General features: G+C 43.7%; 1 protein-coding gene across 14 annotated transcripts in view; it reads right to left on the minus strand.

Annotated features, from left to right (window-relative positions):
- MGAT4C (MGAT4 family member C) overlaps positions 1 to 22762 on the minus strand; it is a 340955-nt gene that overhangs the window by 4513 nt on the left and 313680 nt on the right. For 12 of the 14 annotated variants that reach the window (XM_045010744.1, XM_045010664.1, XM_045010673.1 and 9 more), the window contains 3 exons: positions 8361 to 8526; positions 6821 to 6877; positions 5229 to 5381 (listed from right to left, as the gene is read on the minus strand). In XM_045010744.1, the coding sequence (XP_044866679.1) occupies positions 5229 to 5327 (99 nt within the window). In that variant the 5' untranslated portion in view covers positions 5328 to 5381; positions 6821 to 6877; positions 8361 to 8526. The remainder of the gene's footprint in view (positions 1 to 5228; positions 5382 to 6820; positions 6878 to 8360; positions 8527 to 22762) is intronic. The other 2 variants (XM_045010709.1, XM_045010642.1) reach the window with 2 other exon arrangements.

The following is a 22762-nucleotide window of genomic DNA, read 5'->3' on the forward strand; positions in this document are numbered from 1 at the left end:
TTAAATCCCAGCCGCGGCCGGGAATCAGAAGGCTCTGGGCTGCCCACTGCTGCGGGGAGCCCAGAGCCTTTTAAATCCCAGCCGCGGCTGGGAATCAGAGGGCTCTGGGCTGCCCGCTGCTGCGGGGAGCCCAGAGCCTTTTAAATCCCAGCCGCGGCTGGGAATCAGAGGGCTCTGGGCTGCCTGCAACCGCGGGGAGCCCAGAGCCCTTTAAATCCCAGCCGCGGCCGGGAATCAGAGGGCTCTGGGCTGCCTGCAACCGCAGGGAGCCCAGAGCCCTTTAAATCTCAGCCGCGGCTGGGAATCAGAGGGCTCTGGGCTGCCTGCAACCGCGGGGAGCCCAGAGCCCTTTAAATCCCAGCTGCGGCTGGAATCAGAGGGCTCTGGGCTGCCTGCTGCGGCAGGGAGCCCAGAGCCCTTTAAATCCCAGCCGTGGCTGGGAATCAGAGGGCTCTGGGCTGCCGGCAGCAGCGGGGAGCCCAGAGCCTTTTAAATCCCAGCCGCAGCCGGGAATCAGAGGGCTCCGGGCTGCCTGCAACCACGGGGAGACCAGAGCCCTTTAAATCTCAGCCGCGGCTGGGAATCGGAGGGCTCTGGGCTGCCCGCAGGGGCGGCTGGGATTTAAAGGGCTCAGGGCTTCCCGCGGCTGCCAGCAGCTCAGAGCCCTTTGAATCCCAGCCCCTGGCTGCTGATTGCTCCCTCCCCAGACCCTTGCCCCAACTGCCCCCCAGGACCCCCACCCCCATCTAAGCACCACTGGTCGTTGTCCCCCGTTACCCACTCCCGAGACAACTGCCCCTAACTGCCCCTTGGGACCCCAGCCCCTATCTAAGCCTCCCTTCTCCTTGTCCCCAACTGCCCCCTCCTGAGACCCCACCCAACTTCCCCCCAGGACCCCACCCCCTACCTGTCCCCTGATAAACCCCCTGGACTCCCATGCCTATCCAATTGCTGCCTGTCCCCTGACTGCCCCTCCGAACCTCTGCCCCATCCAACCCCCCCTGCTCCTTGTCCCTTGACTGGCCCCTGGAACCCCCTACCCCTTCTCCAACCTTGTAATCTTGTGGCACTGACGCGCTGTAGCTTCATTTTATATCGGCTTACAGGGCGGGAGCGGGGGGGGCACCATCATTTTGGGCCCCACCAAAAATTATACAAACCTGCCGCCTATGGTGATCAGGGGTCGAGGATGTGGATAGGGGTGGTCAGAGGGCAGGGAACAGGGGTTGAATGGGGGCAGGGGTCCCAGGGGGCGCAGTCAGGAAGGAGAGAAGGTTGGATGGGGCGGCAGGGGGCAGTCAGGGGCAGGGGTTCCAGGGGCGGTCAGGGAGAAGGGGTGGTTGGATGTGGCAGGGATCTCAGGGGGCAGTCAGGAAGGAGAGGAGGGGTTGGATGGGGCAGCGCAGGACCGTCAGGGGTAGGGGTTCCGGGTTGTGTGTGTCAGGGGACAGGGAGCGGGGGGGGGGGTGGATGGGGAAGGGGCCCCAGGGGGGCCATCAGGGAATGTGGGGGTTGGATGGGCCAGGAGTCCGGGGGGGGCATCAGGGGGCCAGAAGCGGATAAGGGGTGGGGGCTGGGCCAAGCCCCCTTCCCCTAACCGGCTCTCCATACAATTTCCAAAATCTGATGCAGCCCTCAGGCCAAAAAGTTTGCCCGCCCCTGCACCATGGCATACACAGTGTCACACCCACACCATCTGTCTCTTAATGCTTAAGCAAAGAAGAAAATTTTCCATTGGAGCTGTGGTGCCATGGAATTGAGGTAGCGTTAGGAATGCTTTTCTATTTCACATTGGGTGATTTTGGCCCTGAGAAGAGTAAGAAAATTATATGGCAGTTTCACATGTGTGCTATAATACGTTAATGCAAGACAAGTGACTTGAGCTTTGATTAAAAGAGAGCACTATGCAATAAAAATAATATTGCTAACACAAGCAGAAAGGACAACAATAAACAATATTTATTTCAATGTTATTCAGGTTCACAATCAGGGATGTAAGAAACACTTCCAGCAACCTATCTTAGGTTCATGTTAAGTTCAGTATTTTTCTTTTATAGAAGAAATAAATAATCCATTTACAAGTTGAGTCAGGTTCTCTTGGCTAACATCCAGATGCACCTACCTGAATGGTTATGCTCTCTCGTTCTGCAAGGTCTCCCTGGGTAATTTCTTCCTAGTGCTGCTAGGCTACCTTGCATTTACTGATAAGTTATGAAACAAAGCTTTATGTTTATCACTTTCCAGATTAGAATGCAAGTCAATGGACTGGCTAGAGTCCATGCCCTGACCTCAGGGGATTACCAAACAGATGTTCATACAGCTGATCCACTAGACCTGCTGGCTACTCAGTCTCCCGATTTTTCTGTGGTGATCCTAATTTTCAGCCATTAATCAGGAAAACAGTGTGCACCCAGACAGGGAAGTAAGTGCAGGGGGAAGAAGCAGGAAGTCAGTAACATACACACTTTGTACTACATTTGCCTTACCTTGTGAGATTCCCCTAACATTCCTGGGAGCTGAAGGGGTTAATTGCCTCTCAAGAGACACTTTGCCCTTCAGAGGATCCCCATATGCAATATTGTTATTACTTTCACAGTGCCCCCAAAGGGTACTTACATTTACAATAGAAATAAAAAGACACAGTCCCTTCTCCCTATCACTTACAACCGACAGTATATGCTTAAAGTCAGCACTGAACCATGCACATTCTGAGATCCAGTCTAAGTGAATTTAGTGTTCATGAAAGTTTCTGGATCCATTGATCAGGATTAGCACACACAGCTGCAATTTCAGTATCCCCACATTGCCCTGCCAATGTGCATCAATGCTGCACATCGCGTACATGAACTGTAGTTGCAGGGGCGGCATGCCGGGGGGTCGCTCTGCTGGTCGCCGGGAGGGCGGCAGGCAGACAACCTTCGGCGGCATGCCTGCGGAGGGTCCGCTGGTCCAGCAGCTTCGGTGGACCTCCTGCATGCGTGCTGCGAAGCCGCAGGACCAGCGGACCCTCCGCAGGCATGCCTGCGGGAGGTCCACAGGAGCCGCGGGACCGGCGACCGGCAGAGTGCCCCCCACGGCATGCCGCCGTGCTTGGGGAGGCGAAATGTCTAGAGCCGCCCCTGTGTAGTTGTATCACTAAGGCAGCTTAAGCAAAGTTGCCTTTGCTGCATTATCCCCCAATGGTCTCATGCATTGAAATGGAGATTTCAGTTCCCACTTCAACATCCACAAGAGAGTCAGCACTTTTACGCAGCAATAGTGAGTGGATTCTACTGGAGACATGCAAGAGACTCCAAATGAAATTTGAAACCCCACAAAATCAACATTTTTCCTTTTTTTTTTTTTTTTGAAAATGGTCTCTGTAAGGTTCTGGCTTGTCTCCAGCCCACAAAGACCCACTGCCACTCCAAGCCTCTCTTCCCAAGCATGGTTTTGTTTTCCAAACACAAACATAGGCACAACTCTTCAGCTCACCCTGGGCTACAGCTCCAAGGTTATTTCCCCCCTTGCCTCTTTCAGTCCTTCCTGCAAGGACTAAAAAAGTCCTTCCTTGCTTTTTTAGCTGAGCACCCCCCTCCCTGGGTTTTCTCCCCAGCAAGTTCCCACTGTTTCCCCTTCCAGGGGTCTCCCTACTGCTCCTGCTCCCCTTTCCTTACTGACAAGCTAGCACTACATAGCCCCGGTGCTGCCCTGCCTTCTCAATTAGCCAAATTCTCTGTGTCTACTCTGCAATTAAACACCCGACTGACCCAGATGACTGGGCTCAGGCTGCAGAGCTCTAAAACTGAAGTGTAGATGTTCAGGCGCAGGCTGGAGCCCCAGTTCTGGGGTCCTTGCCCCTTGTGGGTCTCCTGAACATCTACATTGCAATTTTACAGCCCCGCAGCCTGAGCCTTGTGAGTCCAATGACACAGGCCAGACCTGGGTGTTTAATCGCAGTGTAAACATACCCATTGGGAACAACTGTTCTGGCACAGGGGAGCTGGACCTGCTTCACTTAAAGGGGCCGGGCACCCTTTGAGAAGTCCACGTTAATGAAAAATACTACGAATTTCACATTAGATGTGGGGGACAGGGAATCATAGTCTTGTTCTCCATTGGGCTGGGTATCTGAGAAAGGTAGCTGGGGAAGGACTGAAGCCATGGGCCTCATTCCCTAATCAGCTAACTTAAGGGGACTTTACAGAGGCAGTGGCTAGCAGGAGAGCTCAGGTAGTGCTACTCCACACATATAGGGAGTCAGGGAGAGCCTTGCAGAGAGTTTCCAGTTCCCTACATGTGTTTTTTTCCTGCAAGGGAACTATTTGGGATATTATTTCTAAACTCCCACATTTAAACTGCTGATCTTCTACCTTAGCAAAGAAAACATCAGATGGACCAGGGGAGCTGTCAAACGTGGTCAGGGATGTAGAAAAATAAAATAAAATAAAATAAAATAAAATAAAATAAAATAAAATAAAATAAAATAAAAAAGCCAACAGCCTAACACATTTGAAAAATGGTTGATGGACCATAAAGGTATCAGGAGATCTGGGAAAACTGTCAGGAGAAAGTAAAAGTCTTGGCTGGGAGTTACATGAGTTCAGACATGTCAGATTTGTGATGAGAGAAACAATGAAAGAAAGTGAATGTACAAAAAAAGACAAATTAAGAATAAGACATCTCAGGAGTCGGTAAACAGGACAGGAAAGGATTTAAAAAATAACCAAAAAATGCACTTTCAGAAGCATCTGGGGGGAATTTGTAGCAATTAGCAGAAACAAGAAAGGTATCAGGGAGAGTGACACTGGGAGAAAATATGGTACAAGCCAGGTCAAATTTTGTCACAACCAAGAGATGATGAATAAATAAGATACTGTAAAAAATCTCAATGCAAACAATGTCACTAGAGGAAGCAATGTATCAAAAAAGTGGAGTGGCATACCAGAAAACAGGGATTCTCTTTTGGATTACTTGAAAATGGATTGGCTAGCAGTGATAATATAGTAATATCACCTGTTAACTTTTTTTTAATCACTATTTCAATTTAGCATAAGTTTGACATTATTGGACATATATATGTAATCTGAATTATTCTGAGGAGACTTTACTCTGAACAGCTCACTAAAACGGAAGAGTTGCAGCTGTCATTTTGACTTCCAGACAGTTTCTAATTTGGCTGAGTACTTGTGGTACCTTGTACTGTGTGCTTGTTCCATGACCCCATTTCTTCCACCTAAGAAACTTACCAAGACATAACCATCTTCAATGTACAAGTTCATGAACAGCAGGCAAATGACAAGGACTCCTAAGAATGATACTGCTGATCGTTTCCGCAAGCATCTCATTTTATCCAAATATTTCAAAGTGAGCTTCACGTGAAGAAAAACATATAGGGTCTCCTAGGAGAGAAAAACACAATGTTACTAAATTCTTTGAATAGGTATAGAACACAATCACTTAAAGACCAAATCACAGCCATTAGCATGTGCATTACTTCATGTGTTTGAATTAGAGATGGCCATGAACTACAAAACAAACCCCTAATTCAAACAGCCCCAGATTTTGAGGGATTCTGAACCTGAAACCAGATTAAACTTTTGTGGCTCATATCCATGTCTAGTATAAATCAGAAAGACCATTTTTCTTTAAGATACTGTCCATTACATTTTGTTAATTATTCTACCAAGTTTTACTCACTGACCTTATATATGAATGTACTGCATGGGGCTGTGTTTTCATAAATTGAGGCAAAGAACTGTCTATGCAAGTGTTAAACTGCACATACAAAAATAAATATTGGCATGCCAATAGGCATCCAAGCTGATAGAAAATAGATCTAAGTACCTGTGGAAATTTGTCAAAGATTTTGCACATTCATTTTGAGAACCTTACGGGATGAATAACATAAAAAAAAAACCTTGGAAGTGAAAATTACAATCCATATTTTTACCGCCAAGCTGATTAAACATATCAAACATTTTGAAGAATTACTCCACTAGATCCTAAATAAAAGTGAGACATACACACCACATATTAATAATAGCAAACAGTTAACCATCAACATTAGCCCACACCGACAAAAGATAAGCTTTGGAATAAAGAAGTTATGTGTGTAAACAGACTTTTTAAACTCTTATAAGAATGAGAACAATATAAGATAAAACAAACAAGGAAATAAAAAATGAGTGAACATCAATATTCAATGAATGAGACATAGCCACCACTCAAATCCAAAGTATCTAGGAAACCAGGTTAACCAGCTATGGAAGGATTACACCACCACTATTCCAGGTATAGGGGATATGGTGGAGGAACAGAGAGAACAACTAGGCTGTTCCTATAACTTGGTGATCTTGAGCAGCTCAAATGGCCCAGTGAGACTATATTTAGAGCATCACATTGTTTTCTCCCAACCTAATTATTTATGAAAAAAAGTATCAGGACTCTACCAAATTTTGTCCTCAGAAAGTAACACAAAAAGGGCAATGGTTGTAACACCAGTAATTTGTTTTCCAGTGAAATTTGGTGGAAAACAAATGGACTAGTATGATGAGTCTTTGATAGAAATCACAGAGTATAACTTATTTTTCCCTCTAGCAGGAAAACATTGCATTCTAATCTGGCTTTCCTATGCCTTTAATTATTCATTTTGTATTAACAGCTGATAATATTTTGCAGGCTTGTTTGTTCGTTTTGGAGCAGGCCAATATTTTGAAGATGAAAAAAATGCACAAAGTATTTTTTTATAAACTGGAAATTTAGCTAAGAAAATGACATTGCAATTCCATCTTTATAGTTCATTGCGTGTTAATATCCTACCACATGCTGAGAAATATACCTATCTGTATCATACATAGTTTCATTTCCATGCCTGGGTAGCTTGCTTACTTTCGTTCTGTATGAAATGACAAAGAAATCAGTCACAAAAGGAATAATTCTCATGCTGTTGACCCAAGCCTAAAAACATTGCAAAAAAACTTTTGTGCAGTACGTGGGTTAGAGAATTCAAGGGAGGTTGGGGATAGTCCTAGGAATCTGGTGCAAAGTGATGAAGCAGTAAAGAAAGTGAGGTTTTGTTTCTGCATTTTTCTTTTCTAAGAAATGCTACATCTGTAGACTGAGTACAGGAGGTAAGTAAATCCTACCTGAATATGAAATGATACCACTACATTGTTGATTAAATGATTTTATTGCCCTGCCTACAACTGGCAACTAGAATGTGTACAGTGACATGGTCTGTGGGTTCCCTCAAACTGTTAGATGAAGATCCCCTAGCAATTTGAAGGGAAATGACAGACGCTCCACCAAAAGTTTGCCCTTTTTATTAATAGTAGGCAATGTCACAATAACATACATAAGGACTTTTTAAAAGTAGACATCACTTATAGATATTGCGGGAGATACATTGTTCCTTTCCTCAAAATTATTGTTTTTAAAGGGTGGGATGGGAATTAGAAATTCACAAATTCACATATGAATAGATTTAAACGCAGGCTTTGTTCAGAATCTGGTAAGGGCTAGCCTGATTCTCAAAAGTTCAAGTATGTTTGAACACATGGATGTTAGAGATATCAGCAACTCTGGGGGTCAAAATTTTAGATGGCGTAATGCACCTTCAAGCATTAAAGTGAAGTTTTCCTCTGAAAAATTATTGTACCAATGGCACCTTCTTACTCACTAGGATACTCTGTGTGTGTGCTCAGAGTCATATTTGCTGACCTGAGTTACAGCACCAAACACTTCCTGCTTTACTTCACATAGCCCTGCACAGCCAACCCGGCTATGAGCTGCAGATTCTGTTCCATACTGTGCATCACGGACATAATTATTTCCAGGCCGTCACCAATTAATTATTGTATCATTGGACTATCATAAATTGCAGACAATGGGGTTGCAGAAGTACAAGTGAAGGACTACAGGAACTTGATTAGTGATGATGAGGTGTAAGATGAGAAGCACTCAGCTTGTCTCAGAGCACAGGCTCAATTTGCAGGACAGGCTTTTAGACGAAAACCTCCATATTTTTACTGGGCACCTTTAATATGGAAATCATTATAACAATGAACATAACTGTTTGCAAATAGTGTTCACAATAATTTGAAGGATAAAACAAAGTAAATTTTCAAGAATTTTGTTTGTATGTAAGAGCCAGCTGTAGATTCATACCAATTAAACAGACTGAAGAGAAGGATGCCACAGTTATGGCTTAACAAATTTATCATATACAATATGTTCTCCAGACAATGTGCTGACACTTGCTCTTAAAACCACTAGATGGCAGCATGTACACACATTTGCTATCACATCAGCCTGCTTTGTTATCTGTATTTCTCCCAATCAGCTTATTATTAATGCATTGCTTTGTTTAGCATACTTACAGTATGTGCTTTTAGGAAACATTCCCTGCATTTTCCCAGAACTTCTTTTTTGTTACAGTTCAATTTCCAGCTTCTAACACTGTATAGCGGAACACTGTGGAATTGAAATTTTTCAGACGAAAACTTAATATTTGCTCCCAACGTATGTGAATTCAGTTAGCCTCCTCTGAAAAAAAACCAAAAACAGCCTTGGCTCTTTCCATAGTGACATAACAACAGGCTTTAAGATATTTAAACATAAATATTCACCATTACTAAGCCAAATGAGGCTGAAGCCCTGATTTTTAAGAGGGCCTGAACTCAGCATCCAGTGCCACAACTGCTAGTTTGTATGTGTATTTTTTAGTACTATGTGTTTAGTTCTCTTATTTTCATATGTAACTAGATAGACAGCTGAGCTATATAAATGCAACTGCTTTTGAAAATCAATCCTGAAGGATTTCGTGTTCATTAATAAATGCATTTGTGAATTTTATTTTTCTTTTCTATTCTAAAAATGACTTGTGCTTTCCTGATTCTTTTTCTCTAGTTTCCATATTCCTGCTAAAGTTTACATCTGAATTTCTTCTTGATTTGTCAAAGTTTAGGCAGCATGAACAGGTTTCTTTTGACAATCTTAGTTCATTCTCTTGTCAGCTCTTTTGAGAAAAACAATCTCATGAAGTTACAATGATGGAAAAACTGCTCTTTATAGGATCTGTAACTCTGGGAAACATGTGCAATAATACAGAGGTCAAGATCGATTTTCACATTCCAATTCTGCACTTTCTCTTACACAATCAATATAGCACAGCACAAATTTAAGTATTACATGATAAAAACAAAACAAAAAACACAATCTTTTAAGAAGAGTCTCTTTTTATGAGCCAAATCCTACTCCCACTGAAGTAAATGAAAATCTCAGGCCTTTTTGGACACCTCTCAGCAACTTGTGCTCCATGATTTCTAAGGCCTAATCTCAACCCCCATCATCCCTCTGTGTGGACACGTTACAGATAGCTATGATCTAGCCTCAGCTAATCAATACAGCAAACATGCTATCCAAAGATGGTAAGTACAATGATGTAGCAGAGGTGTATGAACATAAGAACATAAGCATGCCATACTGGGTCAGACCAAAGGTCCATCCAGCCCAGCATCCTGTCTGCTGACAGTGGCTAATTCCAATGCCAGGTGCCCCAGAGGGAGTGAACCTAACAGGCAATGATCAAGTGATCTCTCTCCTGTCATTCATCTGCACCCTCTGACAAACAAAGGCTAGGGACACCATTCCTTACCCATCCTGACTAGTACCCATTAATGAAATTAACCTCCATGAATTTATCTAGTTCTCTTTTAAACCCCGTTATAGTCCTAGCCTTCACAACCTCCTCAGGCAAGGGTTCCACAGGTTGATTGTGCACAGTGTGAAGAAGAACTTCCTTTTATTTGTTTTAAACCTGCTGCCCATTAATTTCATTTGGTGGCCCCTGGTTCTTATATTATGGGAACAAGTAAATAATTTTTTCTTATTCACTTTCTCCACATCACTCATGATTTTATATACCTCTATCATATCCCCTCTTAGTCTCCTCTTTTCCAAGCTGAAAAGTCCTAGCCTCTTTAATCTCCTCATACGGGACCCGTTCCAAACCTCTAATCATTTTAGTTGCCCTACTCTGAACCTTTTCTAATGCCAGTATATCTTTTTTGAGATTAGGAGACCACATCTGTATGCAGTATTCAAGATGTGGGCATACCATGGATTTATATAAGGGCAATAAGATATTCTCCGTCTTATTCTCTATCCCTTTTTCAATGATTCCTAATATCCTGTTTGCTTTTTTGACTGCTGCTGCACACTGCGTGGACGTCTTCAGAGAACTATCCACGATGACTCCAAGATCTCTTTCCTGTTTTGTTGTATCTAAATTAGCCCCCATCATATTGTATGAATAGTTGGGGTTATTTTTTCCAATGTGCATTACTTTACATTTATCCACATTAAATTTCAATTGCCATGTTGTTGCCCAATCACTTACTTTTGTGAGATCTTTTTGAAGGTCTTCACAGTCTGCTTTGGTCTTAACTATCTTGAGCAGTTTAGTATCATCTGCAAACTTTGCCACCTCACTGTTTACCCCTTTCTCCAGATCATTTATGAATAAGTTGAATAGGATTTGTCCTAGGACTGACCCTTGGGGAACACTACTAATTACCCCTCTCCATTCTGAAAATTTACCATTTATGCCTACCCTTTGTTCCCTGTCTTTTAACCAGTTCTCAATCCATAAATGGATCTTCCCTCTTATCCCATGTCAACTTAATTTACATAAGAGCCTTTGGTGAGGGACCTTGTCAAAAGCTTTCTGGAAATCTAAGTACACTATGCCTACTGGATCCCCCTTGTCCACATGTTTGCTGACCCCTTCCAAGAACTCTAGTAGATTAGCAAGACATGATTTCCCTTTACAGAAACCATGTTGACTTTTGCCCAACAATTTATGTTCTTCTACGTGTCTGACAATTTTATTCTTTACTACTGTTTCAACTAATTTGGCTGGTATTGACGTTAGACTTACTGATCTGTAATTGCCGGGATCACCTCTAGAGCCCTTTTTAAATATTGGTGTTACATTAGCTATCTTCCAGTCATTGGGTATAGAAGCTAATTTAAAGGACAGGTTACAAACGATAGTTAACAGTTCCGCAATTTCACATTTGAGCTCTTTCAGAACTCTTGGGTGAATGCCATCTGGTCCCGGTGACTTGTTACTGTTAAGTTTATCAATTAATTCCAAAACATCCTCTAATGACACTTCAATCTGTGACAATTCCTCAGATTTGTCACCTACAAAGGATGGCTCAGTTTTGGGAATCTCCCTAACATCCTCAGGCGTGAAGACTGAAGCACAATTCATTTAGTTTCTCTGCAATTACTTTATCGTCTTTAAGTGATCTTTTTGTATCTCTATCGTCCAGGGGCCCCACTGGTTGTTTAGCAGGTTTCCTGCTTCTGATGTACTTAAAAATATTTTGTTATTAACTTTTGAGTTTTTGGCTAGCTGTTCTTCAAACTCCTTTTTGGCTTTTCGTATTACATTTCTACACTTAATTTGGCAGTGTTTATGCTCCTTTCTATTTACCGCACTAGGATTTGACTTCCACTTTTTAAAAGATGCCTTTTTATCTCTCACTGCTTTTTTTACATAGTTGTTAAGCCACAGTGGCTCCTTTTTAGGTTCTTTTACTGTGTTTTTTAATTTGGGGTATACATTTAAGTTGGGCCTCTATTATGGTGTCTTTGAAAAGTGTCCATGCAGCTTGCAGGTATTTCACTCTAGTCACTGTACCTTTTCATTTCTGTTTAACTAACCTCCTCATTTTTGCATAGTTCCCCTTTCTGAAATTAAATGCCAAAGTGTTGGGCTGTTGAGGTGTTCTTCCCACTACAGGAATGTTAAACGTTATTATTATATGGTCACTGTTATAGTTACCTCTTGAACCAGATCCTGTGCTCCACTCAAGACTAAATCGAGAATTGCCTCTCCCCTGTGGGTTCCCGTACCAGCTGCTCCATGAAGCAGTCATTTAAAGTATCAAGAAAGTTTATCTCTGCATTTCGTCCTGAGGTGACATGTTCCCAGTCAATATGGAGATAATTGAAATCCCCCACTATTACTGAGTTCTTTATTTTGATAGCCTCTCTAATCTCCCTTAGCATTTCATTGTCACTATGTGAGTATGTGTTTTGGTACCTGTGTTACACTGTTTGTGTATTTGAGTGCTACATCTCACAAACTCAAGAAAAGTTGCTTATTTGCAGAGGAACTGATGACTGTCAGAAATGACAACTGAATTATTATTGTATAATAATATTTCCAAATCAGCCATACGATTTTGCCTGTCACCACAAAGTTCCTGATTTTGGAAGTACAGTACAACCTATCCATTGGCATATTTACAATATCCACAAAACCCAGAGATAACCTACAAAAAAAGCATGGTTGGATTTTCAAACCCCTGGTGAACTTTATTACAATCCCTGATTTGAGTAAGGCTCTCTGTAGCAGAATCCCTACACGCCAGCCTTCTGATGCACTATTCTGCCATTGTGTAGCTGAGTTGCTTTGTTTGCATTTCTTAATGCTTGTCCAATTTGTTTTTCTGCTTTTCTTTTTGGAAGGCTGCACTTGAAGCCCCAAAGGCTGCGTTCAATCCTCTTTATGAAGTATATGATCCACACAGAACAAAAGATTCCAGAAAGAAACATCTAGCCAATATGTAAAGGATTTTTTTACATGGTTAATATTAAATTGTACATGAGGGTCTGCAACACTTGTGTTAGCAGGTGTCATTTTTTTTTCTATACAAGATGAAAAATAAGAATACCAATGTAATTGTATATATTTGCAGATATGGTTGGCAGTGAACTGGAAAATTGTAATAGATAGACTATTCCATGGGGCTTAGATAGACTTCCAACAAGATTCACTGTCTGTCTTACTGAAAGCTTGGAAGAACGTGTAAAATGTTTGAAGCTGACAGGCATGAAGTTTGCTGGCACTGGCAGCAAGAAGTAAAACTGATGTTGGGGAAAGGAAGGTAGAGTGTGTTAGTTCAGATGAGACTAGCAAATCTAAGTGGGGGTGGGTTACACGGGATTAAGCAATCGCCTCTTTGTAGTGGGTGTTACTTCTATAGCACCACATGGGACAAAATATGTTGTTTTAAAAATTTAGTTTAGATACTGCCCTGTACTGACAATTAAAGAAATGGTATGTGGGCGGGCAAAGACTTTATCATACTTGGTAGTGAAGGAAGGGTAGGCAAAAAGAAGTGGTGTTGAAGAAGAGATTTGAATGTTGAGATGACTGTTTGGGAAAAAAGACAGACTGGGCAGAGTGAAGTATTCAAGGGGGAGTGTAGGAAGAAACAAGCTGAAGTGTAAGGAGGCACAGAACTGTATAGATAGGCAAAGGTGAGGCCGAAGAGCTTAAATCATATAGGGCAAGGGGGACAAAGTCAATGAAGGGATTCAAGGAGGGAGAAACAGAGTAGTGGGAAAAGGGTTATTTTAGCTCTAGAGTTTTAGAAAGAATAGAGAGTAAAAAATTAGGGATGCTGCAGAGAAGGTTACACTAATCAATGCAATAGGTGACTAATGACTGAGAAAATGTATTGACTTAGAGAACAGAGTGCCACCTTATGAAACAGAAATACCACTGGATATGTTTTACCAGCTGTGACAGAGGAAAGGAATGGGGTTTGGAACTATAATATAGAGGAGGAGCTGACAGGACTTGCCATAAGCCTGGATGTTGGGGTAAATGACAAAGGAATTTGACAGATTGTGAGCCTCAGAGATAAGGATAAGTTCAGCTATCAATTAGTGATAAAGAAGGGAAAGAAAGTGAGGTGAGACATGCAGGGTGAGATATGTCAGGGCTTGTCTACACTTGATAGGCTACAGTGGCATAGCCGCAGCACTGCAGCTGTAGTGTTTCAGTGTGGACACCACCTATGTTGACAGGAGGGGTTCTCCCGTCAGCACAGATAATCCACCTTCCCGAGAGACAGTAGATGGGAGACTTAGGTCATTTTAACTACATCACTTCGCACCCCAACCGACATAGTTAAGCCAACCTGATTTTCTAGGGTAGACCAGGTAGACTCCTGGGGGGCTTCTGCATGACTGCGTGCCTGTACAACCGCGCCCCCACCCCCTGCAGAATTCCTGTGTTTCCCTGCAGAAAATGGAAGGGAAGCAAAGGGAAGCTGCGTGGGGGCCGGGACAACCATGGACACAGGTTTTGTGAGGGACTGCCCCCCTCCAAACAGAGGCAAGGCATGGGGGGCACATGGGTTATGTGCCACTGCCCCCCTCCGCCCCCCAGGCTTCATCTGGGCTCCACTGATTCTGAAGTTGAACACCTCCTCCTGGGTCCTAGTGCCAGTCGTGCTCCTCTTCTGTGTGATGGGAGCATTCCTGTACAGTGAGTGCCTGTGTTGGGTCTGGGTAAGGGGGTTTGGGGGAAGAGGCAGTGGGGAAGGAATTGGGTGGAACAGGGCAGGGGGAAAGGAATGTGAGAATGAGGGGAGGGGAATGGAGAAGAAAATGGGATAGGGGAATTGCAGGGGGAAGCAGGAGCCCGGCATGCAGCCTCCCCTCGACACAGCCGAGACTGCCCCGTTAAGCAGCCCCACTGAACCCTCACCCTGAAAAGCCCTACCCTGCTACATCTGGACACCCCCGCTGAGCCCCCTCACCCAGACTCCCCCTCCCCAAGCCCCAACCACCTTCACTGGATCCCCTGCAGAGTCCCATTGTCCCTGCACCTGGAACTCCCCAACAAGCCCCTGTGCATCCAGATCTCCCACTGAGCCGCCCGCACCCAGATTGCCTCACACACAAACCTCTCACCCCACACATAGATCCCCCCCCACACACTAAGCCCCTCCACACTTGGATCCTGCTGGGCTGAGCCTGCCCATCCACACCTGGTGCACCTGGTGGAGAGGGACAGGGCTCTGGGGTATTTCTGGGGCAGGCCCAGCCCTTGCACTGTGTCAGGGGGAGGTGGGGGAATCAGGGTTATCTCCCACCTCACTGGAGCCAGTGGTCTGTGCTTCCCACTACCATGCTGGAGCCACATTTATTTATTGACAAATAAAATTTACAGATTTTTGCAGAATTTTAAAATATGGTACGCAGAATTTTTTAATTTTTGGTGCAGAATTTTAAACTTTTTGGCACAGAATTCCCTCAGGAGCAAGGTCTTACAGGCAGGCAGAGATTCAAGACTGGGGAGATAAGGAGAGGTCAAGGACAGAGATATTTGTGAGTCATCACCATAATAGTGGAAACAGAGAGTGAACTAGGAGGAATGAATTTAGAGGAAGGAGAGGAGAGGAGGGGGAGGCAAATTGAACCCTGAGGTTAATGGGGGGTGGGAGGAAGGATGATTTACAGCCACCAAAGAGAAGCTAAAGGAATAGTTGAGAGAATGCGGCTAGCACAGGCAATGGATCCATAGGACTGTACTGAGGACAGGAGAGACTGAGAAGTAAAAAAGTCTCCAGGACCTGATCTCCTCCTCTAACAAACTTTTAGAATTCTCATGCTTTTACCTTCACTGGAGCAAAAGAAGGGGAGCAATCTCCCAGGCACCTGTGGATTGCATAGTGAAAAACTGAAAATCATTAATGGCCATACTGTGCCTTTTAGGCACAGTCCATAGTATGGGTGAGGCGGGGAGGAGGGGGTGAGGAGTTACACTAACGTTGGGGGACCCCAAGAAGCATTCTTTATGGGGAATAGCATAATCTCCCTCTGCATTTCCTACTCTTCTGGTTACATAAGGTTACCAGGACAAGGAAAGTGTAGCCTTCTGGTCAGAGCCACCAAGGGCTGGACTCAGAGCTGGAGTCAGTAGTCCACAGCTGGCGCCAAGGGTCAAGCTAGAGGTCAGGAAATGGAGCAAGCAGAGTAGCAGGCCAGGAGGGTCTCAAAGCAGGGGCAGCATCCCGCTGCAGGCCAGCTATCCTGATGAGGCTGCCTGGAGACAAACTGGGCTACATGCCTGCCCTGATTCCTGACCTCTGGCCAGTGAATGGGGGTCAGTGGTGCCATGGCCCTACTTCTTCTCTTCCTCATTTGAGTCCCGCCACCCTCCAAGCATCAGAGTAGGGAGGGAGCAGCCCATGTGATGCACAGGGCTGCAGTTCTGCCTAGGCCTTAACCTAAGTAGGGAAGTCTCCTCTCTGCTACTGCACAGCTCATTAGGGCCAGGCAGAATCTCATCCCTTAGTTTGTGGGCCCATTACACACTGCCTAAACTGATGAACTCACTTTTTACACAAATATTGTTTTTGTGAAAAGAATTTTAGACAAAAAGCAAGGTGTTCGTTTTTCAACAAGTAAAGTTTGGGGAGTTTAATGCCACATCCAGGTAATGCTGTATGCACACATGATGTCACTACACTGTATCTGATTCCTGAATTATCAGCTGTTAGCATGAAATTAATCAGAAAGCACTGTTAGTTGTCAGACAGGGCCAAAGAAATTGAGAACAATGTGGCAACTATTCCAAATATTTTAACTTTAAAGTAATATCTCATTTCTGCCATGCTTTCACTCTTGAACCCGAATCTAAAAATGTGCATTGTACCCAATTTATAAGCCAATTAAACTGGTGTGTCTGTAGCATCATAACTATTTTTGAATAAGTGTAGAGCTGGTCAAAAAAAGGTGGGTTTTGTTTGTTTTTCTTCAAAGACAATTTCAGTTTTTCAGCAGAAATTAAAAAACCATAAAATCGTAATGTGGAAATGCTGCCTTGGTGCCTCATGGAAGCTGGGGTTTGGGTACCACATTCATGTTCCCATTTGCTTCTATAGACTACAACTATGGTCAGACTACAATTTCCATGATGTACCTGGGTCTCCCTTCCTGGAGAGCAGAGGGATGTCCCTGGGAGTGGTGAATCATTGGAGATGCAGAGTAGCTGGGGAGCTAAACCCATAAAGGACAATGGGGACATCAAGCACTTCAGCAACATTTCTAAAGCAAAATATTACAGGTTTTGGCCAAAATATTTTACTTGCAGATATCTGAGTTTAACAAACATTTCCACAGAAGGAAGTTACTGGAGAGTTTTGCCTGGGTCTATGCTCCTGGAGAGTTTTTGCCTTGGCTTGTTTTAAGCCATGAGGACACATTTTCAGCCTCATAACTATATACATGACATTATAACCCAGGGTCGGCAACCTTTCAGAAGTGCTGTGCCGAATCTTCATTTATTCACTCTAATTTAAGGTTTCACGTGCCAGTAATACATATTAACATTTTTAGAAGGTCTCTTTCTATAATTCTATAATATGTAACTAAACTATTGTTGTATGTAAAGTAAATAAGGCTTTTAAAATGTTTAAGAAGCTTCATTTAAAATTAAATTAAAATGCAGAGCCCCCTGGACTGGTGGCCAGGACCCGGGAAGTGTGAGTGCCACTGAAAACCAGCTTGCGTGCCGCCTTCATGCCATAGGTTGCCTACCCCTGTTATAACCTATAACATTAGTATAACAACAATGCTCAGTGCATCATGAGCCTTCCAAAGACACCCAACATGACAAACTTTGCATTGGATACCACACAATCATATTATAAGGATGAACATGGGGGTGCAGAGTATTCCCCTGAAGTACAGAGCGTCACACAGCCCTACAATGTATATTATACTTTTCAGTCTGCAGTACACAAAAGGATTTCTACATGTAACAGATGGCTCACCTCTTATGTGCTGGAAGACATGCAGCTAGCCAACACAGAATGCTAAAGAGCACACCTGGGAGAGATAAGTTGATTTCTCTAAAAGGCCAACAGGAAGCTGTAGTGAGCTGGCAGGGATCTGGCAGTTCACAAAACTGAAGAAAGTGAGAAAGGCTCTTGTGGAAGCTGATACCACTAGGAAAGTCAAAGTCAGTGCACTAGCATGTACTACATGTATTTCTTTATCCCACTAGCTATTGCATAACGACAAAAACATCTTAGCATTTTCCAACCTGAAGTTTGCTAAGGGTTCGTTCCAAAGCCCATTGAAATCAATAAACTTCCATTGACTTCACTTGGCTTTGTATCAGGACCTGAATATGAGGAAATGGAGTTTTCCTAATCTTTTAAGGAATCACCTCTACGGCACATGAAAGAGTGGATAGGGGATCCTGTTTTAATGGAAGGCTGTTACAGTGCCAGCTATGCTATGGTACTGGAGGAGGTTGGTTAGTATGTTGCCTTTACAGGCAGGCACCCTATAATAGTTGATGCAAGGGCCCCTGGGTACCAAAATGCCCACTCCAATGGTGCATAGGGGAAGTAGGTAGGACCCAAGGATTGCTCTGGCCAGGGGTAACAAGAGCATTTATGGATTGTGGACTGAGACGCCTCATCTGGAAACATCTCCAGAGAGGGTTGGAAAAGCAGAGATAGAATCCTGCTCAGAGATATCCAAGTCTGATGACATATTTTCTGCAGTGTCCAAAGGGGGACCCTCAATGTCAGTACCAGGGCTTGTGTTGGTACTGCAGTCCAAGGAGGGGCAGGCAGTCAAGTTTATACTGGTGAATGGGAGACTGTGCTGGGGTGTAGTAGCACAGATGGAGACTTCAGCTCCGATAGGTGGGACAGTAATACAGAAAGTCCCTCTCAGTGCCCCTTTATGAGGGGAGACTCTGGTTCTTCTGAGACCCAGAGGTCATGTGAGAAGAATGTGGCTGGTACTGGGGAGCCCAGGGACTACTCCATCATAGCCTGGGAAAGCACTGGAAATAGTACGGAGGTGTGGTTCATGCACTGTGTAGGAATGTCAGCTGAGGAGGACAGTGCCAGGGACTCAGCTGAGGTACTATTTGAATGGTTCTTGTGGCTGTGCCCCAAGGAAGAAGGTATCACGGTTGATGCAGACTTCTGAGAGGAGTCCTTGCTTCTAGAGTCCTTCTTGCATCCTCTTCTAGTATCAACTTCTGAATCAACTGGTGTTTGCCAGACAACTCCTCATTAGTGAACTGAGGGGTTTCAAGATGGGTACTAGTGCATAGGTACTAGGGCCCACATAAGACTCAACAGCAGGGCACAAGGTCTCCTTAAGTTCCAGTGTCTGGGGTGACTTCCTCAGCTTCCTGGAGTCTCTCTCCAACGAAGGAGATTACTTGCTCTTAGAATGCTTTGATTCTGAAATAACCCCATGGTCTTTACTTGCTGAGATCAAAGGACCCACTGCAGCTGAGGCCAATGTACTGGAGTAGGGGCATGGGGAAGGAAGAGGGGAATCTGGACCCACAGGTCTCAGCAAGCGCTCTATAAGAAAGAGCTTGTGAGATCTGCTATTAAAACCCCTATTGACCTTGCACATACTCAGGATGTGAAACTCTCCTAGGCAGCAGAGGCAGCTGGAATGCCCGTGGCTGATGGGGAAAGGCCTGTGGCAGGACTGACAAGGCTTGAAGCCTGGACTTTTTGGCATAACCTGAGCTGGAAAGCTGTGGATAGACCAGCTTAAGACAAAAGGCCCTGGCTGGGGAAAAACTGTCTGAGGGGGTAAATCTCCTGAAAGCACAAGTATGTTTTGGAAATCAAACTAAACAAAACAAAAGGGGAGAAAATGAAAATGAAACTAGAATAGGTAAAACTAAAAAAAACCCCAAACCCCAAAATAATCGCTACAAACACTGTGGACACCATTCTGAACCATCTTGAGCCCAGGGTAGCTGAAAAGGAGCAGGAGCAGTGGCAGGTTTGTGCCTGCACAGGAGATATCTTCGCACAGGAGCATGAGGAGATGCTGTGGGCAGGCATGGACCCATGGACAATGGTAGTTAAAATCTCCAGCTGAGCACCCATCAGGACATACACTCAAAGTGCTAGCCCTTCAATAGCAAAGTCTCTTGAACAGCAAAGCTGCTTCCAGTTCTTTCTTCTTAAGAACTAAATAAATGCTTTGATCTGACACTCAGTGGGTCCCTGAACCCATGTTAGTGTGGGTTCCTGTACCCAAGTGGAGCCTGAGAGACTTCACTGGGGCTCTGCATGAGTCTGTGCTAGCAAATCTGTCTGCAGCAGCAGAGCTCAAGATGGCAATTGTTTGATGTGCCTAATACATATTGTATTAATTCTGGTAAATATATCTTATTTCAAAAAAAGCCCATAGCAATATATTTTGTGTGTATGGCAGATACTGAGTTCAATACATGAAGTATTGAGAAACTAAGCAACAGATTCAGCACTTTCTAAAGATTTTTTTTCTTTTCATTTTATAGTTGTGTATTCATCAAAACTCACTGCCAACTGGTTTTCTTACAGGAATAAACTAATTTTTAAAACTGCATGGTAACTTAGTGCAAACTGCCAGTTCCCTGTACATCACTTTCTAAGGCTTTTTTTGGAATGAATTCCTTTATTGATCAGGAAGGTAGTGTCGGAGAGCTCAATGGGAAGTCTTAATGAAAAACTCATTTTAGAAAAAGATTAATAATAGGGCCAGTGAAAACCAATTTTCTCATGTTTAATCTCCTAATCTATTTTACATTATTTCCCAGGGGGACCCTGGACTTCACAGATACATGGCCCTGTGCAAATAATCAATTTGAAAGAATCCCATGAATCTAGTAGTTATTTTATGTCAATCTACCAGGTTTCTAAATAGATTTTTTTCACTCCTCTAAAACACATACAAACTATAACCAGTAATTAGAACACCAGCAATGCTGTTTGTAAAAGTAAGCAAAACGTTTTTTGGAATTTACCACATAGAAATTCACAAGTCATTATCCCAACAGCCTGCTACACATAAACTCTGTGGATTATTATATTTACAAATTATGTTAAACTAAAGTTAAGGACTTGACAAATTAAGAAAGGAGTGTCTAAATTACAGCCCACAGTATACGCCCAAATCATTTCCCCATGCCTAGGCATTAGAAATAAGACCCAAGATTCTGAACCTCTAACAACAGACATAATCTATGTCAGTGGTTTATACTAGCAAGACTATACCTTACAGGAGAACTCTAATGATTTTATTTAAAAGTCATTTTTTTTACTTAAGATGATGTAAATTATTGATTTGAAATCAGTCTTTCATTCTTTGCACTTCAGTCTCTTTACCATAATAATTCAGCTCACAACAGGATCACTATGACGTTGTTACCAAGTCTGTTGATTGTAAGTGAAACTGCTATCTCGGTTTTAGTGAACTGACAGAAGGGCAGAGTGCCATCTACAAATGTAACACACAAAAAGAAAGGAAGCTTGGTCATGGTCATGTGGTCATGAATCATAAAGCAGGAAGTCAGAATAGATGATAATTTTTATCACCTATTGTGTTGGCATTTACAATAACAATGATATGCTATTTTGAGCAAAAACAAATCCTAGAGCAAGGTAAAGGTCCCAAACCAGTGGTGGGCAACCTGCGGCCCGAGGCCACTGGCAGCTGTGGGAGGCCATACCTGCTGACGGTCAATGTCAGCAAAATGTCTCATGGCCTGCAATCAGATTACCTTGATGGGCTGTAGGTTGCCCACCACTGCTCTCGGCTGAGGATTTAGTCTGCAATTTCTCTGCAATTCACTGTGTTTATCTCAGCATGTGTGTGTGCCTGCTAAGCATACCAGGTGTCACCACATGGGAACCTGGTAGGACTGTACATAAGCTTGTCAGTTCTTTGTTCCAGAGTGTGTTTCTACAGAGTCAGCTCAGGCTGAGTCTTTATACAAGGCTCTGTTCTTTGTCCACTGGCCCTCCTGAACCTGACCAAAACCAGTACATGCAGCTTGGGAGTGCTACTTCTACAGACTTGTTTACGTGACTGAATCCCTCCTCCACTCATGATTCCAGGTTCCAAAGGAAACCCGCCCAGTGAACCAGATACATACACTACTTATTGATAATATAGTCCTTTGAGATTTTCCTGTAACTCCCCTGAATGGACGGTGAGGGTACAAACCAAAAGTTTCCTAGTGCACATTAATGTAAACCTCTTCAAACGGGATTACATTGATGCTTAGTAGGAACCTTTTAGTTTGTGCCGGCAGCATCCACATGGGGGAGTTACAGCGCAGCACTTTGGTAAGCACTTCTGTTCACACCCATGTAGTCTGAACTGGGCCAGCGTAGACAAGTCCTTAGTAAGAATATAGATACATGAGCACTGAATTCCCCTGGAGGCCTGCAACATCTTTAATCTTTCCAGGTCACTTTGCAGCATTGTTTTGGATCACAGCTGAATTAACACCAAAGAAACATCCAACAAAGACATGAAGCAGTCATGTATTGTGCAGAGTGTTTTCTTTGTTCATTTTGAATTTTAGTTGCTCAAAAAGGCTCCTGAAAATGTTTAGAGAGGCCTGGACTGGTCTGCAACTAGCAGGAAGTCACTTTTTAAAACTTGATAGATGCTTCACCGGTGTGACAGAAGCAGACGTGCGCCACAGTCTACCAGTGTGCACAATAAATCACAATTTGACAACCACTGTGATCAATACAAGTAACAAAGGGTTGTATTGGATGCACTGAAAAAGGAGATATTAAAATTATGCCATGTCCTTCAGGAGTCTTAGGGTATGTCTACACTTAACACACTACAGTAGTGGTCCTGTGGCGCTTCAGTGAAGATGGTACTTATGCCTACAGGAGGGCTTCTCCTGTTGGCGTAGGTGCTCCACCTCTCCAAGATGCAGTAGCTAACTTGACCTAGCGCTGTCCACAGTGAGGTTTAGGTTTCTTTCACTGTGTCACTCAGGGGTGTGGATTTTTCATACCCCTGAGCAATACAGTGAAAGTGACCTAAGGCCTGGTGTATATCAGGAGATAGGCAACTTGAGGGAGATTTTTACTTGGTAAAATGCAGATAGGCTTTCCAATTCTCC

This window comes from Mauremys mutica, chromosome 1 (genome assembly GCF_020497125.1).
Source record: "Mauremys mutica isolate MM-2020 ecotype Southern chromosome 1, ASM2049712v1, whole genome shotgun sequence".
Lineage (NCBI taxonomy): Eukaryota > Metazoa > Chordata > Testudines > Geoemydidae > Mauremys > Mauremys mutica.